Below are 22890 nucleotides of genomic sequence, written 5' to 3' on the forward strand. Positions count from 1 at the left end.
GGTTGCAGTGCTGGTTGCCTAATTTTATAAACATTAAACACGTACTCATGTGAATCAAGCATCACGTCGGGTTAACGTCAATGGCATGCTAAAGCGCCATGCACTGAAATTAGCATGTGAAAGCTACGTGTTTTTTACCATCTGTGGAAACTTCGAATCAGTTTAAATATTTATCTTGACTGTTAACACATAAGAATGTCCGAGATCACAGTGAAAAAGAACAACAAAATACGTGAATGTGTAAGCTTTTATTTCTGTTTCGTCAAACAGCAGTAGTAACATAAGGGTGTTCTCTGCTTTAATGCCACTCTTTTATTAATTTACTTCTGGCGACTGTTGAAAAATTCAGATTACAGGTAGTTTCTGCTCTGAAGCCTTGTCGATGCGTGTCTTCTCGGCAGGTTGCAAGTAATTAAAGAAGAAAGAGTTCTGCCAAGGAAACAACCTGAGGTGATGCTGCAACGTGCGATGATCCCGTAGCGGATTGTCCAATACCGTCTTGCTCAGTTCTTTCTTGTTCTCAGGTCGATCTTGGTCTGTAGTAGTCCTCGTACTCGCAGTCGTCGCATGGTGCGTCGTCACCAGACTCCTCAACTACGCACAAGGACAAAAATGCAGAGTAAATTGATTAATAGCATCGACTCTTTCGACAGAGACCTTTCAACTTTGATAGGAGAGGCTCCGCTTTTTAATGTTGGATTCTATTAAGCTTTTCGTTTGCGTATCGCGTGGACCGGAAGCGGCGCCTGGCTCTTACCACACTGCACGTTGTCTAGCAACTACATGGCAATACTGTTGCTCACTTCGCTTAAAAAATAACCGTAGGATGACGTTGCTATGCCTTGTATAACATGGCATAGCAAAAGGGTGAGAAATAAAACTGATGTTTAGTAAGAAGGAAACGATCAACGGCTCCTTTATTTAAGATGCCTGACGAATTGCTTGTGTTGCCACAGGGGTCGCCCAGCCTTCGCGGTGGCGCTCGCGACCGACACTATCATCAGGACGTTTTTTGCTTGCGATCCATATGAGTGCGTCAGTCGAGAGTTATTCGAGTTCAGCAATTATACACGACCATTTCGGAGGCTATGCAAAATATGGAGTTGTTGCACCGTCCACCACAAACGGTGCTAGCGAGTGACACTCATTGAAAGTGAAGGAGGGAGAGATTGTGGCAGCTGTTTTTGTTCTCATGCGGCAGGTATCTAAATAAAGAAGATGCTGGAAATGATAATGGGAGAGGGTGAGTCACTGCATAGCCATTGAAAGCATGATGTAGGAAGAAGGCGGGAAAAGAAAGTGAGGGTGAGAAAGAGTGTAAGCCCACTAGCTCCGTTGTTTCCTGACCCTGCGCACAATTAGTGCGTACGTGCCCCAATGTTTTTCACGTAGTGAAGGCCATATATCTCGCGGAATGGCATGCAATGGCTTGTTTAGTAGTCACTGATGTGCGGTTATTGCGCGAGATATCGGTGAATGTTGGTGAAGCACCCTGTTGTTACTTGCTGCTAATTGATGTTTGTCAGTCCATACAGCAGCGACGCGCGAGAAAAAGTGTCACGCAAAAACATCGCCCGGCTTTTTGCCGTTGGTGCTGTTTTTCCGAGTATCAGTGCGCGCAATGAATGTGTTAGTTGGAGTTGCAGCTCGAAACGCATGATTTAAACAGACACTAAAGTCAAACAACAATTGACGTCAGAGTGAAAGCTCAATGTGTGACAACGTTTAAATTGACAGCACTGTCAGCAGCAATGCCCTATACTTACCGAGAAATTAAGGTAACCGCAAGAGACCGCAAGCGCTACGCGTAGGACATTCACAAAAGGATCTCGATGCCGTGTGAGGTACCACCTACAATTATTCACTAGCAATCGAACAAACTGCAATAAATAAACAACCTTCCGTGCATCAAGAGACGAAACAGAATGCTGCTTGTTCGTTTCTGTTTGATTTATAAAAAAAAGATATGCCGGACGTTACTATGAGGAATGGCACGACTGGTTGAAAAGTCAAATTTTCGCCTTGTTAAACTGGATAGGTTAAATTGGAACCAATCACGTCTGCTATCTCGGAGACCATGGCAGGAAATTGTTCAACGGCCTTAGCTGCTGCTGTGGCTCCCGCTACTTTAGTTCTGCTTCTACTAGTGTTGGCTGCCGCGCAGTACAGCTAGGCAACGTTGCGCACGGCAACAGTGACGCGAGACGTTCCGCTTGAGGCGGGTAATTTGAAGTAAGCTAACCAGACGCGGAGCACTAAAACGTGATTTTATTTCAAAATAAGCACTTCCTTGGCACAAAAGCAACACGACTTGTTTCCCGTATTGCTGTTTCAACAATCAGCGTCGACCTAATAGTTGCGTTTAGAGTCCCTTTAAAACTAGTACTGAAGGGTACATGACGGGAGCCAGAGGTAGATTTGGGTCAGACTTTTAATGTTCAAAGCACGAAACGTACACCGTTTTGAATTATAGAAAGCACGGCGTTTGTTTTTCAGCAGTCATAACACGTTTCTGATGAATATGATAGGGACGTCTAGATATGTGAAACGAGAGAAACATTTATGGTTCACTCTTTCTTAATGGTTGTTTTTTCGGTGATGCGTGCTCAGCCACTATGTTTATTTGAGGTTAGTTTGCAAATATTGTTTTTTAATTATTGAAGTATATATAGTTTGCACCCACTATAAGGACAAACATTAGTACACGACTGAGTTAAAGATTTGCCACACACCTTTTTAGGGTGCTCTGGAAGACCAGATTAAAAATAGTTAGAACGGATAAACATTCCAATACAATGGGATAGATATTTTAAGAGGCCCTTCAACTATGTCCCGTGCTCTAAGCCCGATTTATTACCGTAATAATCGCTTTCGTCGTCCAGTGCTGGCCGCTTGTCTGTTTTGTCTGGAATTGGGGGAACTTGTGGTCCTGACGGATTTGTAGGTTTCCACGGTGTTACCGATCCGTGGGTAACAGCTGGACCTTGAGGTACTGCGAGAAATGGTATTTGGCAACACGTTACACCATGCCTATATAGTCCTATCATGATTGAAATTGGCCCTACATTGTGCGTCTCTCCTCAAATAGAACTCGCATACATGGTAACTTGCACGTTCGGCTAAAATGGGTGGATAACTAAAGTCATCCAGCCATCATTGGTTTTGGGCCCGAAATCCTGCTGGGTTTGCTCAGGCATCCTAGTTCAAAGAACTTTGGTGAAAAAAGCTATACAGGAGCTTTTCACCTATGGTGTCCCGATCTAGGGACTTCAACTGGTATGTATAGCGTTCCCAAGTTTGCCCACACCTCACCCTTTTGATAAATCTCTTTCACCACCATCGCCCTTGCGGCAATCCATATACTGCATTGCTTTGTTAAAGTGCACTGTGTTTTTTCTTAAAGTTTCCTTCAAACCACAAGTAGATCGCGAAAGAGCGCTACAGGTTAAAGATGGCGTGACAATAATAGAATGACCGGCAGTCAGTGTTGCTGCACAGGCCACAAAAAATGGCTGTTTTTGCGCGACGAGAAAACGAGGAAAGGGGTCAGGAGGAGTGCCAATGTTCTTTGCTTGAAAGTTTTGAGGTGATCCACCCAGTGCACAAGTGCATGTACAATGCAATATATTGTAGAAAATTGTGAATGTTAACAGCTCTATATGAAGAATATTACGTGTTGAAACCAATGGTGTAGCCGGAAAATATATCTTGAGGGGCGAAGAGGGGGGGGGGGGGTGATGACTTACCTTACATATGTTCGTATGTGTGCGTCTATATGTACTCGTGCAAAACCTAAAAGAATGATAGGGTATGAACCACCTCCTCTGCCCCCCCCCCCCCCCTCCTTTTTCTTTGGTACACGGTTCAGTGAAAATATCACTGGCGTGTCCTAAGATAGAGCCAAAAAAACACTCACGGGCTTACGTGGTGAGATGAAGTCTAATGTGTAAGAATGATTGCTCGTGACTGGTGAACGGCTGTGGTCACGACGTCCTTTCTCGATTCATCTGTTCATCGTGAAACTGGTTCGAATATCGGTCAAAAAAAGGCCGCTATGTTTTCCGGAATGGAGTGCAGAGATAGATACATATCCCAGCCAGTTTTCTTCCTGCACTCTGGTCCTCCGTCGTATGTCTCGAGCTCGCCATACAAAGCGGCTTACTGTCGCGATCGTGTGTTTGTTGCACGGCGTCGCCGTGCGTGTGTGGCGTCCTCTAGTGCACTCCGTACTCACCGCCACCACTGCTTTCCCGATGAGGCGAGACCGGCCCGGTTCCGTAGGAGTTCCCGTGCCCCTGCTGGGGTCCCACGCCTGCGCGACAACGAAACGACCAGTCGTGAGCCGGACAGGGGAACGAGCGATTTGTGCAACTCGCACGTCACGGGCGTATACATTACAGCGAATGCCCTGTGTTAAGGTGAGACATCGAGCGCAATTTTACTTAATGAATAATCCAACCTGCACTCCGCGAAAAGCGTTGAAGCAGCGAAGCTAATGTCCTTCTTCGTCAGGCTATCGCCTTTCTACACTGTTCTTCTCTAGCATTCATTTACATTCCATTCCCCCTTTTCCGAAATGTTAGCAAACTGGAGACTTCTGGTTAATCATCCTGCAGTTTATTTGTATCTGTTTGCAATGATTACTAAGTAGAAATGGTTAAAGGGCAGCGAGAAGCTTGTACGAACTGTCCTGGTCCATTGTCTCGGTATATTTCTCAGTATTTCCAAGTACTGCTAGAGTTTTTAAGAATTTTTCTACCGTATTGTAGAACGTCCCTTCAATCAAAGCTTCACTTGAGAAAGCCAATGCGAGCGCCATCTCTAGGCACGGCAAGTCACTGCATAAGCTGCGAATTTTTGTGTAGCGCAGCATCATGTTCAGCCGAGCGGTGGCGCAGTGCTCAACCCTGTCAAGTGAAGGGTAGATGTCGAGTCGAGGAGCGTTTGTGAATACGGGTGTTTGTGGTGTATCATTGCAGTTTGTCTGACCCTCCAAGTTATACGGGTCAACGATAGGCTCGTTCACGACAGCGCTGGAAGGCGGCTGGCGATGCAGTGCCACCCACCGTGGCCCATGTTGGGGAGAAAAGTACAAGCCGCCGTCAACATGGCGAACGAAGCCCACCCATCTTCCTCTTCTTTATTGTGAATGCACTGCTCTAATGCCCGATGATGATAATGTCACTCCTCGTCCTCTACACAATTTGCAACAGCCCGTATCACCTGCCCAGTCGATAAATGATGGCATACTCATTGTGTTACTATAGAAAAGGTGCAGCGTTGACAGTGCTGCTGCTGCTGCTCATGACATGCCCGCATTACGGAAACGAATAGTGTAGGAATGACTGAAACATCATCGCTTTTGAAATGTTTTTGTTTGGTATACAGTAATAATAGTATTATAGACCAACCTCAATAGCTCAGTGTCCATGACGTTGAGCTACTGGTCTAACAGGTCGTCGGAGTTCAGATCCTGCCCACGATGGTCGCATTTCAACGAAGGAGGATCAAGTGCAAGAAATATTCTCGATATATGCACTGAATGCGCGTTGAAGAATGCCAAATGGGCAAAAGTATTGCGGACAGCACCACAACTCGCCGTGAGATTGGGAGCCATGTTTCTGTGAATACGCGGTCACTGATGCGTATCAAATGCACGCATCGATGCTTCGTCGTGGGCGGTGTGCGCCAATCATCGGCGAATCAAACGCGTTACACTGCAGCGTGCTGGTAAAATTTAAGCCCTCTATCGCCGAGTCAATGCACGAAGTTCGTCCAATGTTATTATTACGTTTGACAGTAGCGCAATGCGCCAATAAACGGGATGCTGGTCCTCGGTGATGGTCTGCATGCATTAGCAGAATTAATGACGTTTTTCGTTGCTATACTTTGTACGTGTTTGGCTTGTGGTCCACCTACAACGCAGTGCTGTAGCGTGATTAAACTAATTATATATTTACTTCTTCCTCGAGTGAATAAAGCTGTGTACCTGCACAGTGAGGTAAAATAGCACTGTGTGCACGGATTTGCGTTTTTCTTTTAATACAGAACTCCACAAAATTTAAGAAAGTCGCCAAGTTGAGTCAGGAAAGCTTCATGGCTTACAGCGCTTTAGCTCTATGGAGACATTTTACGAATACGGGCTTGTTCCAGTTACAGTTCAACTCAGAAGTTTAACCTGCATTACAGTGACTCAGCAATGTAACAGTTCAACTCAGAATTTTCCCCTGCATTAGAGTGTCTCAGCAAAGGTTCATTTATTTTAGGGGACAAAAATGCCTTTTTCTTAAGCGAATAATGTCTGCTGTCATCCGTCATTTTATAATAATGCCACACAAACGTACAAGGTTGTAAGGCATTCTCTGGAATGCTTTCAACATCTGGGTTACTTGACATGTATCTAAATCTAAGCACCTGGGTGTGTTTGTTTTGTACAAATTTGGCCCAACTTTCAATTACGCGCGTTAGCTCATTTTTATCACTTCGATGTCGTAATTAATTTTTGTTCTACGATGTGCTTGATCCATAAACTGGCACCCGCACTGGAGTAATTGTTTAGAACGGCGGGTACGAAGACCAGACAATGCGAACTCAACTGATCCTTAATGTATACATATAGCAAGGCCGTGTGCTTTTGTACATTATATTAGGGATATTAGGTTCAAGCAGTTAATTCTGCGCCAACACAACCACACAAACTGACCTTTGAGGACATACATGTGCACGTGCACTGGGAAACACGCTGTCCTAGAAGACGGCGGAACGAGCAACCTAGGCGCACTTTATTCGGAAGCCCGTAGGTGGTGACTCCACTCGCGGTCATATTTTGACTTCGTGAGATTCGAGTGTACAAGTTCGCGATGAAACAAGCGCCAATAAGTACGAACACTAAGAAAGGCCGCTTAGCCTTATACCGACATGCCCAAATGGCAGTGATCCGAGTGTATAAGTTTTAAAGGGGCACTGACGCTGTCGAGAAGTGAACAAGATGGTGAAAGTTTGTGTCATGGCCTGTGTAACTTGCTAAGTAATAAGGGCTGCAGCGCGAGCGCGAAGGTGCTAGAAGAAACAGACGAAAGGCGAGGCACAGAAGGCAAAGAGGACAACACGAGTTGTCCTCTTTGCCTACCGTGCCTCGCCTTTCGTCTGTTTCTTCTAGCACCTTCGTGCTCGCGCTGCAGCCCTTATTACCAAGAATTCAAACCAACTAGCCCAAATGGCCATTCTTCTTCTTTAACTTGCTAAGGTCAAGTGACTGATGTGCTGCAAGCGAGTTTCTCTGGAAGCGGGGAAGGATCAACTCTCCACAAAATTTGGGGATATAATTGGAAACTACTTCAAAAAAGCTCACCATGCATCCCACGGATTCCGGTAATCACATGATACGATGGAACCTCGTGAGAACGAAATGAATGTTATGTTCGCGTTTGAGATTAACATGGAAAGTGTATTGAAACTCCTATGCTACAGCTATAGGTATTTGAAGAAGCGTTTACGGGCTCTCCTGGGGCGTCAGTTCAGGCACCTGACTCCTGTACACTTTTAACATGAACGTCCTTTGAGGTACCTTTCTGCAGTTGTTAGTTACATCAGACACGCTTGTTACATTTTCAAACGCGCTGCGCTATATTCCAAGGGAGCGCATCCTTCGAAGGCACCTCAACTTTCGTGTTCTCTTGAATACATCTAGGCAGAGCTCTTCACCCCCCCCCCCCACTTTTTTTCTTGTTTTAGCTCGAAATCAATCATACCCTTCTTACCCCTCTCGACCATTTGTTTTTTGTAAAAAAAAAACTAATTTAACGTTCATTCAATAATATACACATACCTGGAGCATAATAGTTAGGCCCATTGGGATATCCCCATCCGCCAGCACCGTGAGGCGGCATGGACTGGTGAGGAATATACGGAGATGGTCCTGCATCGACAGTGAAGGAAAGTTACATTCATGCACCGCCGCGCTGGTTTATGGTGCTCGACTGCTAATCGGAAGATCGCGGTATCGAATCCCGGCTGCGGCGGCTGCATTTCCGATGGAGGCGGAAATGTTGTAGGCCCGTGTGCTCAGGTTCGGGCGCACGGTAAGGAACCCCAGGTGGTCAAAATTTCCGGAGCTCTTCACTACGGCGTCTCTCATAATCATATGGTGGTTTTGGGACGTTAAACCCCACATACCAATCAATCAATCGGTCTGATGCAACGACCCGGCTCATGCACTGGCATTTTTTTTTTCTAATCAGATAGCCTTAGACATTGATTGGAAATTTATCCAATCATTTTATGACGGCGTCTCTCACAACCATCATGTGATTGTGAGAGACGCCGTAGTGGAGGCCTCCAGAAACTTCGACCACCCGGGGTTCTTTAACGTGCACCTAAACTTGAGCTCACGGGCCTCAAGTCTTTTCGCTCCCGTCAAAAATGCGGCCACCGCGACTGGGATTCGATCTCGCGACCTGCGGATCAGCAGCCGAGTGCATTAGTCATATGACCACCCCGTTGATAACTGAGAAAGAGGGTTAATTCTCGTTTGTTCTTGTTCTAGCTCGAAATCAGGCACTTCCTATCTCCTCTCCACCATTGTTCATTTGATGTACTAACTAATCTAACGAGCAATCAAAAATATACCCAAAGAAAACTTTATTGCATACCTGGAGGGTAGTAGACCGGCCCATTGGCATATCCTTGGCCGCCACCATTATGAGGTGGCAAGGACTGGCGAGGAACATAGGGTGATGGTCCTGCGTCGTTAGCGAATGAAAGTAACATTCGTTAGGAAGGAAATGACAGACAAGTCCACTCGTCAACCGGTCTGATAGAACGGAGCCGGCTCTTGCATGCGATTTTTTTTAATCGGACAGCCTTAGGCATTCATTGGAAATTGGAAGCGACCGTCGTGTGGTAAATTTGCCATCGTATATTGAAACCAGTGCCTCCTCGATTATTTCAATGCCAGGCAAATGCTCCCGATCCAGCCTTAAATCACCTTCTGCTCTAGCCCTTCCCTGCTCTCTTTGCGGTCAACAGGGAGAGAAACCAGTATGTGGTGCCTCACGACGGAAATCATATAAAGTAATCTTTTGGTAAGTTGTGTTCATATGATTTTCACAATGTTGGCACTCACGCTGACTCTGTAAGAAATACGGTGTTCTGAAATAGCGTATTGCCGTTATAGTGGCACTATGCGGGCACCCAAAAGGAAAACGTCACTTCGACGCTGATGCATGTGCTGATGTTAAAAGCACCGTGAGGCGGTGGCAGCAGTGTTTCGAACTACAAATAAGGAGAAGAAAGAAAGAAATCTGACAGACGTATTATATTGAAAAGGTAAACACGTCTATCGCAACTCAGTGGGAAAACGCTCGCACACAGGTGTGACGCAAGGAGCTTTAGCCTACATGTGGTCCTACATTACGAACTCATCGAACTTAGGTGGACTGATGGCTCCCGTTGAGGAGGGGCGTTTACACTGGCATTGGTAGAAATAAAGAAGCCGTCGGTAGCAACATAAGGACTTGTGACGCAACAAGGCACAAGCACTCTGAAACACAGGTTGGGCGGGGTTTGTGTTTGTGCTGTCGGTGGTGATAACAGACAAACAGGGTTGATTCCCTTTTGTTATTGTTTTAGCTCGAAATCATGCACTTCCTATCCCCTCTCCACTAATGTTCCATTGGTGATTTAAACGTTTAAACTAAAAAATGTTTAAGAATATGAACAAAGACTGTAAGACATACCTGGAGGGTAGTAGTTCGGCCAATGAGGATATGCCCGGCCGCCACTACCATAAGGCGGCAAGGGCTGGTAAGGACCATATGATGATGGTCCTGCGTCAGCAGGTAATGAAAGTTATATACATCAGGGAAGAAATGACACACTGGTCCACTCGTCTACAGGTCTGATAAAACGGTCCGGTGCCTAATTATGCATACCTTGAAGATTACACGTCTACGCTGTGTCTTTTATCTATCATTCATCTATTTTTACGTTTCTCTATACAACCGTTAATCTTTCTCCTCTCCTTGCAGCAACTGGCGCCGTGTTATAAGGGCTGTCGCCTTTGTGCAATTACCCAAGTGGCCTCCTGCACGTTTCTCACGGTTGTCAAAGTCGAAAGCAGGAAACATATTGGTCAAGTGGAATAAAATAATCGACCTTGCATCTACTTGTGCAATGAGGCTCAGTTTCAATTAATTAAAATGGTGGTTTACTCAGAGGGTATCCGTTGCATAATTTCCAGTCATCATGCAAGCATGGCTTATCAGAGAAGGCAAGACGGGAAATACCGAACCACGTGTACTGAACTCTTGCCTCATGAAAGGAGTCATTCAGTGTTTATGAAATGCATGTAATTTGGCAAAGTTCTCGTTTTCCACAGGCTGTATGACGGCTTCAAAAGCGTTCGTGCCGGGATGCCGCCAAGTAGTAACACTGCTATAACGATACCCTGCTCACAACAGGTCATTCAAATGAGGGGCATGGGAATCACTTCAAGACTAGTTTACCAGGTGGCGCTCCATGTCGCGCCCTTCATGTGGGAGATTGCATTCTTGACATTTTACTAGATAATACTCCTCCATCAACTTTCCAATTTTTTTTCCACCCTGTTAGTGAATTCCGCTCTACAGCCAGTCTTTTTCTTCCATTCTACCAAGGTGACACGCAATTAAGTGAACCGGAACTTTTCGAGTTTTATTTATGATCATAGAAGGCTGTATAATTGCGGGCCAGGTGTTTTATACGCTGCCGCGTGCCACTTAACATGGTAGACAGATTCAGAATAGGCTTCTTAGCATTAGCGTCACTAGAGCGTTACTTGGGTACAACACGCCTTTGCCTTGACGTGGGTACCCTTGAGGATAGCGTGTGACACATGCGTATACTGGCGACAAACGCCTAAGCAAAGCTTTGCGTACCAGTTTTTAAAACTGCCTAATACGCCCGCTTTGAACAAGGGACAAAAAGGCCCTTCTTTCCTACTGTGCTTACTCGTTCACTGGTTTGCGCTGGCGGCACACACGCGAGTGAGGAACAGCGCCCACATCCCGGCCTCCTAAGCAGCGACAAGATGAGAACGGCATTGTGCGCCTGTACGTGCTCTATTCCTTCTTGCTCGTGTTTTGTTGTTGTACAAAATGCCATCCGCATTGCAATACCAACTCTCCCAACGCTCTGTTCGACAAGATGACGAGCAACTCCTGGAAAGGTGCAAATATTGCGTGCGCACCAGTTCGCAATACGCGTGGCTAAGAGCGTCAGCACTGTTGAGCGTCATCTCCGTGAAAAATTCGAGTGGAATGGCTGGAAAGGAGCGATATGTTGGATGTGAATGCAGTTGGTAACGCTTTTGAAGGCGTATATTTACTATGCTAGTGGGGCACAAACAAAGTCCACAAGAAAATTCTTTAGAATATACGAAAGACTTCAATGAGACACATATAATTAATAGACAGGTCGATATAGTTGTTGTCATTGTTGTCATGGCCTTATCAACTTTTCTGCAATGAAATTATTTTTCAAGCATACATCAAAGGTGCCTTACACAGCATGCATGCCTGCTGGCGACCGTTTATTACGTTCGCCTTCATTTTGTGTGCGTTTTGTTGCTCATTTCTCGATGTGCAACGCCATATTTACCCGGAAAACGTGTCAACAGATAATAAATGTGCCAATTTATCTGTATCATGAGAACCAATCTTGAAAGAAGTGTAAGCGAACTCACAGACGTTCCGGGTAATTGTTTTTTGCCTTTGCTCTAAAGCTTCAGCGGTAAATTTGGGCTGGTATTTGTTAGGATAGTAAGTTACGAAGAAACTTACCTGCGTCAACTAAATACTGAGGTTCTTACAGCTATTTCTCGCTTCTTTTTTATGCGAAAAAAAGATTGAGTGCGAGGGGAACTTGCGCTCAGCATCGTGAAGAACGCATAAGCATGTGGTGTTAAAAGTTACGGTGCTACTTTGATGGTTCTCCGACGTTTCTACGGGGGCATAACTACTGCAGCGTACTAGACATCACTGTGTGCTCCTCTCAATTAGCGGCTGGAGCAGACTGAACTAGAGACGCCGATACAAGAGGAAGTGACCACTTGCCAGTATTCATATATCACCCAAAGTTGAAGAAAACGAGAAATAACCGCACAACAAGAATTACAAATTGGGCAATCTTTCGAGAACTACAGAGACAAAATGTTGAACCTTGTTCTGACGCAGAAACGTATGCATTGAAGATAAAGAATTTTCTAACAAAAGCAACTCGTGTAGTATCCATTCCAGATGGGTATTCGGGTGTTGACGCTGAGTATGAGAGGCTTCGGGCAATACGACGCCGATCTGAAAGAAGATATCGCAGGTCGGGTGATTTAGAAGATTTCAAGGTTGCACAGAAAGTACATTCTGCAATGCATAACCAACTGCAGAAGCTCTCAACCAAAAGGTGGCAAGATTTATGTGCCTCACTTTCTCCATTTACCTCGGCGCCTCAACTGTAGAACATGGTACGTGCCCTCCGACAGCCAGTAGTCCACTCGAGACCACTAAAGGCTCTAGCGCTGTCTCGAAAAGTTAGCGACGTGTGATTGCCGAAGAATTTTGCGATCTTATACTGAGAAATGGAGAGACCGCCCAAACTAGCGAATATAAATCCTCAGCAGAATAAGCTACGGCGGTTGTAACAAAGTTCTCTGCGATCAGTTCATCAGATCTGGATGACAGCTTCACACCAGAGGAACTCCAACATGTGCTGTCTTCAGTAAAACGAACAAGTTCACCAGGACCAGATGGAGTTACATACGCTGCTCTTGCTAACTTGTGCAAGAAAGGAAAATTACACCTGTTGGACATCTATAATAATAGTTGGCAAAAAGAAAAAGTTCCGAAAAGTTGGAAGATATCAAAAGTAGTACCGGTGCTAAAGCCAGGGAAGAGTCCTATGCAGTCGGACTTGTTTAGGCCGGTTAGTTTGACAAGTTGTTTTTCAAAAGTGATGAAAAATATGATCAATGAACGAATTTTAGAGTGGCAAGACATGAAAAAACTACTACCAGAAAGCATAGCCGGCTTCAGAAGAGGTAGATGCACAATGGACTGCATTCTGGATTTGGTCACAGATGTGAAAAATCAAGGAACGCAAGAAAACATCACTGTCGCTGTATTCCTTGATGTCCACCGAGCATACGACACAGTAAGTCACGTTCACGTTCTGGAAGGCCTGGCGTTACAGGGATTCAAGGGCAAGATACTGCGTTGGATCGCTGACTTCCTGAATCACCGGAAAATTTTTGTAGTTACGCAGGAGGGCCCAACGTCAGAACATGTCGTCAACCAAGGAGTGCCACAGGGCAGCATGCTAAGCCCTACTCTCTTTAATGCAGTCATGGCGCAGCTCCCGTATAATCTTCCACCTAACGTCAGATGTTCAGTATATGCTGATGATATAAGTATATGGACGTCTGGTTCATCGTTTTTGGATGTACAACAAACTCTACAAGAAGGATAGGATTATGCAGACCGTTTTCTAAAAAAAAAAAAAAAGAGGTATGGCACTGAGTCTGGCTAAAACCGCCATACTTCCGTTTACCTTGAAAAGACCTGGAAATTTCGAGATTATTCTGCAAAATCAGCCTACTCATAAATTTTTGGGAGTAATTTTAGACCGGAGACTAACATGGTCGCCTCATATCCAGCCCCTTGAACAAAAAGTGAATCAGGCCATTCAAATCCTCCGGCATCTCTGCGGGGCCAAATGGGTTGGTACTACAGAGTCGTTATTAGCCCTACGTGTTGCCTGGATACGCCCCATCGTAACTTACTCACTGCCTTTGCTGCACGGACTTCCAGCCTCCACCGAAAGGAGACCACTTGTTATTGGCAAGGTGCTTGAGGGTATGTCTGGGTATACCACGGTCAACTTCCAGTGCTTTAGTGTATGCGGAGGCTCGAGAGCCACCTTTGGCAGTACTCCAAACTATAGAAACATCTCGAAATTTATTTAGAATTTTCACGCAACATGAAAGTCATTTTTTATCTGGTGCACTAACACAAAGGACGGCAACGAGACTACAGGAGACTATATAATCATTTCAAGCAGTAGTACCAGAATTTAAACAATGGAAACTTTCAAAACCACCTTGGACGCTGCGACTTCACGTTATCCGTGAAATAGACGGCATAGAGAAGAAAGCAAACATGGCACCTCTAGTAGCGGCACAGTTGGTACTTCATCAGCTTCATGTAATGCATAATGAAAAAAACGAAGATATATACAGACGGATCATGCACTGAAGAAACGTCAGCCTGTGCGGTCTTTATACCCGAAATTCAGAAAAAGAAGATGTACAAATTATCGCACAAATCTTCATCGACGACAGCAGAATTGGTGGCTATCTTCGAAGCAGTTAAGCTTATCTGCGGAGAATCCTGAGCCACGAAAATGAGTGATATGCACTGACAGCAAACCTGCTCCTCAGCTAATTAGAAATGTGAGATCACCTTACAAAAATGGTAAAATAGCACAATGTATTGCAGAAACTTTGGAATATGCCTCATCGCAGGGTCACAACATCGTATTCCATTGATACCCAGCCACATTGGAATTAAGAGAAATTAAGAGGCTGATAGCCTCGCACAGAAAGCATTGAAGGAAGGACGGGATTGCGCAATCCCTATATCAGGGGCGGATATTCGACATTTTATATCGCAAGGAGCTAACCATTGTTCGATGGAGAAGTGGTTTGAGAGCCCTAAATCAAAGGAAACGGTACTTTGTGAAGTTGATCCACACAGAAAATTTTCCATAGCTACAGACCTCCCACGACACCAAGAGACATTAATCCACCATCTTCGATTGGAAGTAGCATACACAATGAGCTTCCTGCATAAGATACATCAATCCAACTCACCGGAATGCCTTTGTGGTCATGCAGAAGAAAATGTTCGCCATATTCTTTTGGAGTGCGTGTAATACGTGAATGAAATAGAAAAATTAACGAACAAATTAGCAAGTTTGGACAGACGGCCCCTCACAATAAGGAAACTACTTGGACCATGGCCTGAGATGCATCTCCAGAAAAAGACAGTAATATTCCTGACAGACTTTTTAGTGGAGACCAGACTGGACAAGCGCCTATGACAGACAGCCAAAGGTGGGTATATATAAAATGTGGTCATGTATATACTGACAGTAGAATAGTAAGGTGTGCGTGTTTTTGACTGTGTGAACTGCGCGAAGAAAACTGTATTGGCATGATATTTGAACTGGTTTCAGTGTGCTATTATGTGTTTTCCTTTTCCTTTTCCGTATTGTTAATTTTTGGGTACCGTTCTGTATTATTATTTTATTTTTCGCTGCAGAACTTTGTGATATGGAGTAGCCGAGGCAATAGGCTCCTCAACCTCTCCACAGCAAAACAGTTAAAACAGAACAGAACAGAACAGAAAACACAGATAAAAATGAAGAGAAAGAAAACGAGAGAAAGATAACGAGAGAGAAAATATTGAGAAAGAGAAAGAGATAGAGAGAGAGAGAGAGAGAGAAATGAATATAGAACGAGTGAGAAAGAGATCGGAAGAAGTTGAAGGAACATGTAGAGAAACCATAAGCGAGAAAGAAAGAAAGAAAGAAAGAAAGAAAAAAAGAAAGAAAGAACGAACGAAAGAAAGAAAGAAAGAAAGAAAGAAAGAAAGAAAGAAAGAAAGAAAGAAAGAAAGAAAGAAAGAAAGAAAGAAAGCCAAGCAGCTTGGCTTTTCTTTCAGGCTTGGCACATCTTGTGCGAAGCAGCCGTATTTTGTTATTGTTCCAAAATCGCGTTGCATTTTGATCTATCTCCATTTCCCCTTCCCCCATACACATTACCATCATGGACTGGCGTGGTGACATCGGAGTGGCCCAGAGACATCAGCCGAAGCTGCGCACGCGACATATTCGCGTACGTGCGTTCACATCGTCATTTACCTCCTGATCCGTATGCAGAATCTGGGCAGCACACCATGGGCATGAGCCGTTTGAAGCCACAGAACCTCGGGGCCTTCAAGCGGGCGAGGCCACTCTTTACCGGTCGAATGCACTGGCTCGTCGGCATGCACGTGCCAGGGACGTAGCCCGAGCCCCAAGGGTTCTTGGCCCGGCACGGACCTCGTTGCGCTGCTGGATGAGAAATCGTATATGCGGACAATGTCGTACGCATCACGCTGGCCACTGAGCAAGCGTCACCTCGTGACGAAACTGGCATCACTGAGTGCAGTGCAAAGCCCGACAGTCCCCTATCTACCAATCTTACGCATTACTATCAGCCGTACCAGGATTCACATATATACTCACGTGTACCCATACGCTTTCCGAAGCAGTATCGTTGATACACAATTTCAATATTTATTGATCGGAGGCGCAAATTACCTAGGGTGTGCCGTGACGTACCACAGGCAACTCTTCTAGGAATGTTCTCAATAAATGTACCTTACATTAATTATTAATACTTAATAATTGATTCACAATACTGACCGTCTCTACTGAGGCCTATAGCAGGTGGGCACGCTGTACAGATGCTATGATTGCTTATCATAGTAACAAATCAGAGATACAGAAAACATGGGAAACATCAGCTTGGCGCTCTGTATACATCAGCAACATTTACACTACATAATATATAAACAAAATACAAGTGCAGGCAAAGTGGCAAGTTTAACAATAACGGCTGCTTACATGACTACTTACAGGACATACAGGTACATACTGATGTCATTACTCCTGTCACAGGCTATTTAGACGTGCTATGAAATATTGTCTTCTCTTTAAAAAAATGTGCTCACTGGTATGCAACCACACATAGCTCGTATTGTAGCAGGAAGTATATACCAAAAGGCGCCACGAAGGACACTGATTACGTGAGATAATCGTGTTAAAGAGCATTGATACCACGATCAAAAAAAACTAATTATAGGCTAACAGACTCGTGATTCCACTCACTGGAACTCTCAGACTACCGTGAGTCAAAGTCTGAGTGAGTCTGGGTGAGTAAACATTTGGCGAGCTTGAGTTCGAGTGGGTCCGTCTCAGGATTACTTTAGCAAGTCTATGTCCAAGTGAGTCCAAAGCACAAGTTATATTTTTAGGGGCGAAGCTCCTTAGGGCGTGGGCTGTGCGTCCCCTGTAGCCTGTATGTAGCCACCTCTAGTTTAGTTCTTGCAGTGTTCACTACATGGCGGTACCGTCCCCTGTATGTAGCCACCTCTAGTTTAGTTCTTGCAGTGTTCACTAGATGGCGGTACCGTCTCCTGTATGTAGCCACCTCTCGTTTAGTTCTTGTAGTGTTTACTAGATGGTGGTACTTGTAGCTGATGATGAAAAGATGCAAGATGTTATAAACTAGAAAGCGGTACTTGTAGTTGATGAAAGACGCGAGATCTTATAAAATAGGAATGATGTCACATATGGCGCGTGTCATTGGTTGAAGGCAATCGTTCGATTTAGTTCGGCGACGTACGCTAGAGGGAGCGTTGTAATAAAATCCGTTCCAATTAGGCTGATGGCATTCCAACTAGGCTGATAAAGACATTAGGTCCGAAGTCTAAGGAGGCTTTGAGAGAGGCAGTGAGCACAATTATAATCGATGGTGAAGTTCCCGATGGATGGAAACTTAGCAGGATGAGCATGATCTATAAAGGAAAGGGGGACAAAGCTGACATAAAGAACTACCGTCCTATAACAGTGACATCAGTGGTCTACAGGCTGGCGATGCAGATTATAAAGGAAAGACTGCAGACGTGGATAGAGGATGAGGGGGTTCTGGGGGAACTGCAGAATGGGTTTTGGAAACACAGGAGGTTGGAAGACAATCTGTTCTCAATGACGCAGTGCATCGAAATAGCAGAAAAGGAACACAGGCCCCTGTGACTAGCATTTTTGGATATCAAGGGAGCGTACGATAGCGTGGTTCAAGAGGAATTGTGGGGAATACTGGACACACTAGGCGTGGAACATGTAGTCACTAATCTTTTAAAGGGTATCTATAAAGGTAACAAGGTAGTTATAAAGTGGGAAAAACAGGTATCCAAGCCTGCAGAGGTAAAACGGGGGCTTAGGCAGGGGTGCCCCCTGTCACCCTTATTATTCATGAGGTACCTACAAGGATTAGAGGCAAAATTAGAGGGAAGTGGACTGGGCTTCAACCTCTCTTTAGTCAAACAAGGAAAACTTATTGATCAGGCACTACCAGCATTAATGTACGCAGATGATATAGTGCTAATGGCCAACAACAAGGAAGATTTGCAGAGATTGATGGACATCTGCGGTAATGAGGAAGATAGGTTAGATTTCAGATTCAGTAAGAAAAAATCAGCAGTCATTATTTTCAATGACAACGAAGGTAGTGAGCTTAGGATACAGGAGGTCACGCTAGAGATAACAGATAAATACAAATATCTGGGCGTATGGATAAGCAATGGGACCGAGTATCTGAGGGAACACGAAATATACGTGACGACTAAAGGTAACAGGAATGCAGCAGTCATGAAAAATAGGGCACTGTGGAATTACAATAGGTATGATGTTGTGAGAGGAATATGGAAAGGGGTCATGGTTCCTGGGCTGACGTTCGGCAATGCGGTCTTGTGCATGAGATCAGAAGTTCAAGCAAGATTAGAAATTAAGCAACGTGGAATAGGTAGGCTTGCTTTAGGAGCTCACGGGAATACACCAAATCAGGGAGTACAAGGTGATATGGGATGGACATCATTTGAGGGCTGGAAAGCTAGCAGCAAGATAAAATTTGAGAAGCGATTGAGAGAAATGGGGGAGAGCGTTGGGCTAGGAAGGTTTTCAGCTACTTGTACATGAAGAAGATCGATACAAAATGGAGGAAGCGAACCAGGAAGTTGACTGGTAAATACTTAGAAAACAGCAGGGGGCCAAACCAAAAAGAACTATCGGTTAAGAAGAAAGTGAAGGAAACGGAGACTGACATGTGGAGAATGGGCATGATTAAGAAGTCCGCACTAGAGGTCTATCGAACGTTTAAGCAGGAAATTGCCAAGGAAAGGATCTATGATAATACTCGGGGTAGTTCTCTACTGTTTGAGGCCAGAACGGGAGTACTGCGAACCAAGACATATCGGGCCAAATACGAAGGGGTAGACACAGTATGCAGTGCGTGTGGAGAGGAAGAAGAAACTGCCGAACACTTGATAATGTTCTGTAAAGGGCATCACCTTATAGTTCAGGATGATGGCGCAGAGTTTTTCAAAGCACTGGGGTTTAGGGACCGGGAGGGCAAAATAAACTTTAAGCGGGTAGACTTTACTAGAAGGAGGTTATCTGATTGGTGGCTAAAGTCAAGGCGCGAGTGAAAATTAAACTCTTCACTGCAAAGTACGAATCCTTAAACTCTTTTTTAAGGAAAAAAATATATATAGTTTTTGGTTCATTAGATATTACGGCTTGGTGGCGCTAGCCACCACCCGATTTGAAGGGTACAGCCATATCCATCCATCCATTCATCCATCCATCGTTCGCTGTTGGCGCGCGCTCGGAGTCGCCGGATGGATAAGGCTGCACAGCGGAGAGAGCGCAAGGCGGCAGCAGCGCGCGCTCGCAGACAGAATCCCGATGTGCGAGCGCGCGAGGCAAGGGACATCGCAAGCCATCCATCGTCTAAGAACAAATAAAAGTTGATTTGTGTATATACATACACGGCGTTTCTCACGTCTTTACATGATGATCGACTGGGCGAATTACACGGAAGATTCACAGTTTACCGATGAATCCCTCCGGAGCTTCGCCCATTCATCATCATTCACCCCGTGAATATGCCGTAATTTTTTTGAGTGAGTGTGGCTGAGCGTAACCTTTCTTTGCCGACCTCTGGAGCCTGTCAGAGGCCATGGTGGCTCGCTGTCTACGATGCGGTGCTGACAAGTGTGGCCGGACACAAATGTGGATGCCTAGTTATTCCAAACAGCGAAAAAACCAGACCCAAACGTGACCACACAACACAGGCGCTGACTTACAACGGGGATTTATCACGTGAACGCGAATATGTAAGCAGAAAAGAACAAGAGAAGAGGCGCTATAAAAGTATGACTAGGGAGTTACAAGCTTTGGAAGGTGCTACTCTTGCAGATACACAATTTTGTTGTCAAGTAACTGGGTGAATGGTGAACAACCCACGAAGCTTGATGATGGCGCGTAGTTTTGGCCTTCGAGTGACGCATGTGCACGCACACTTAATGAATGCTGCTAATCCTTGTGGCTCGCTTGATAAACGTCATGTTTGTCGTGTTTGCCTTACGTGCACATTTTCTTTTTTTTATTGCGCGAAACGTACAAAGTACTTTTAATCTCATATGATGCAGCTCACACTGTTAATTTAAATAGATTCGGTCAAACCGTTGGTAAAGCGACTTCCTAATGGCTCATGTCTCCTGAACTCTTCTTGTCGCTCAACATTTTTAACTAATATAGCTTTTGTAGCAAAGACATATTGCGTCGAGATTAGTTCTGATGCTCATGCGTTAGGCTTAAAGAAGAGCCAGTGAGAATTGCGAGAACAAATGATACAAGAAAACCACAAATTGTGCTCCTCTTTTTAAAGAAGGACAATTACGAGTCTAACGAATGGCAAACTGGGGCCAAACCATTTTTTCTCATCAACACTTCAACACTGACACCAATTTCATTGAGAGTCCTGCTATTTGCGATAATGACAGAGATTAGTGGCGTACGAGACTTGAAGTATTTGCAGTTGTACACGCTGTCGTCGCACAGGGCTCACGGAATAGCTTTATAACTTGGAAACACCCCTGAAATAAATTATGTATATACTACTAGTAGTATGAAAACTAAATATGTAAAAAAATATTCAAAAGCTTAGTGCGGTCGAGCTAACTTTTTTGATATTCTGTCAACGCAGAAAGTCAATAACAGTGTTCTGTTATTTTTACTTTACTTTGACAGTTACGCACGTGTATCTTTGAGTCATTTAATCACGAACACCAGAGTAAATAAATGTCGTTCAATAAAAAGATATCAAGCAGAAATAATAAAAAGAAAGGATTTCATAAATAACAACTGGACGGTGCATTTTAATCACCACACTCACCTTTTTTTCTACTGAACAAAGCAGCCTTGCATCCGAGGTTTGAAACGAGGACCAGGAGGCCCAACGCCAACGGGAGGACGCGCATCTCCGTTCTGTGTCGTCGACAACGATGGTGACTGCACACTTTCAGATCGCACCAACTGCGTGCGTACCTTTGCGAAAGCACCAAGAATGTGCCACCGGTTTATATCCCAACAAACGTCGGTGTACCTCGTATATATATACATCTGCTTAGATGTGAGAAAAAGGGGGACGCCTATCACACCGACATGTTTTCGAGGGCGGGCACTGCGGCAGAAGGGTATGGGAAAGCCCTTGCACGCGGCTGTAATGCGATAGCGAGACGTGCGCGATAGTCTGCAGAACAAGATGTTCAAAAAAAAAATGGGGGGGGGGGGGCATCGGCAATGGTGTGCTCGCAGTGGCGTACACGTTCCGGGAACGAAAGTTCATTCGTCGTTCGGAAGCAGTGATAGCCGTAGTTCCTCATTCGCACTGTAGATTACAGGCCACGCGTCTCGCAATCGTGTGGTACGTTCCGGACGAAGACTCATTCGATGTTCAGTAGCAGTGATATCTGTAGTTCCTCATTCGCACTGTGGATTACAGCCCATGCGTCTTACATTCGCGTGATAGCGAAACACGGGTAAGTCAGTGGAGTGAAGGTTGCACCAAAATGAATGGAGGCGTTGGGTGTATACTGTGTCTTCAGTTTTGTACACGTTTCTTTGAAGCAAGACTGATAGCTCGTTCGTTCGCTACATTGAAGTCGTTAGAAGTTATAATCCTACAATAATATTATATAATAATTGCCGGGGTTTGACGTCTCAGAACCACCATATGAATAAGAGTCGCCGTAGTGGAGGGCTCCGGAAATTTCGACCACCTGGGCTCCTTTAGCCTGCACCCAAATCTGAGCACACGGGCCTCGACAGCATTTTCGCCCGCATATAAAATGCAGCAGCCGCAGCCGGGATTCGATCCCGCTACCTGCGGGTCAACAGCCGAGTATACCTTAGCCACTAGACCAGCGCGGCGGGGCATGCGTTTCATTTCATTTCATTTATTCAAACCTTAAGGGCCCGGAGGCTTTACATAAGGCAGGGGCTAACGATATATATATATATATATATATATATATATATATATATATATATATATATATATATAACTCATCCCCTGATGAAGGGAGGACTCCTCCCGAAAATAAATATATTTATCCTTGTTGACAACGCTCCCGTTGTGCCATATTCCATATATATATATATATAAATTTCGACCACCTGGGGTTTATTAGTGTGCACCCAAATCTGAGCACACGGGCCTAAATAAATTGCAGCAGCCGCAGCTGGGATTCAATCCTTTGACCTGCGGGTCAGCAGCCGAGTATACCTTATAGTCACCGGACCACCGCGGCGGGGCATGCATGTATAATCTGCCATATGCAATGCACATGAAGCGTACATTCTGATATATACAACGCATAACCTGTCACTTCTGTTCGTAACGCACTCTTGGCTTGTAATAGAGATGCTGTTATATACCAGGTCAACAAACAGCCGGTAGCGCATCACGAGCGTGACATGAAAATCATGACTTACATAGTATTCATATCATTATTTTGATGTTAGCGCCTGTCATTTTTGCTCGTCGTACCGTCGCGCTACACAATTACAACTTTGAAGTATCTCAAACTAGGGAGACAGCCGTGAGCACACCATGAACATGGCATGAAAATGTTGTCGTAAAGCACGTGAATTTCGTTATTTCCACGTTAACACTTGCCGTTTGCGTTCATC

The 22890-nt window shown here is 44.8% G+C and overlaps 1 protein-coding gene across 3 annotated transcripts; it reads right to left on the bottom strand.

Annotated features, from left to right (window-relative positions):
- Nucleotides 1-229: 229 nt before the first annotated feature.
- LOC119170156 (uncharacterized) lies at nt 230-21293 on the bottom strand. 3 transcript variants are annotated; one of them, XM_075879023.1, is made up of 8 exons: nt 21092-21292; nt 15952-16140; nt 9738-9827; nt 8652-8741; nt 7829-7918; nt 4235-4312; nt 2858-2992; nt 230-594 (listed from the first exon to the last, which is right to left on the bottom strand). In XM_075879023.1, exons 1-8 carry the CDS (start codon nt 21174-21176, stop codon nt 521-523), a joined length of 831 nt encoding a protein of 276 aa, XP_075735138.1. In that variant the 5' UTR covers nt 21177-21292; the 3' UTR covers nt 230-520. The 3 variants fall into 3 exon arrangements, with proteins under 3 accessions (XP_075735138.1, XP_075735130.1, XP_075735145.1); XM_075879015.1 differs by having other exon boundaries at nt 15952-16143; XM_075879030.1 differs by lacking the exon at nt 4235-4312 and having other exon boundaries at nt 15952-16143; nt 21092-21293.
- Between the last annotated feature and the right edge of the window lie 1597 nt (nt 21294-22890).

Source organism: Rhipicephalus microplus, chromosome 2 (genome assembly GCF_043290135.1).
Source record: "Rhipicephalus microplus isolate Deutch F79 chromosome 2, USDA_Rmic, whole genome shotgun sequence".
NCBI classification, from domain to species: Eukaryota; Metazoa; Arthropoda; class Arachnida; order Ixodida; family Ixodidae; genus Rhipicephalus; species Rhipicephalus microplus.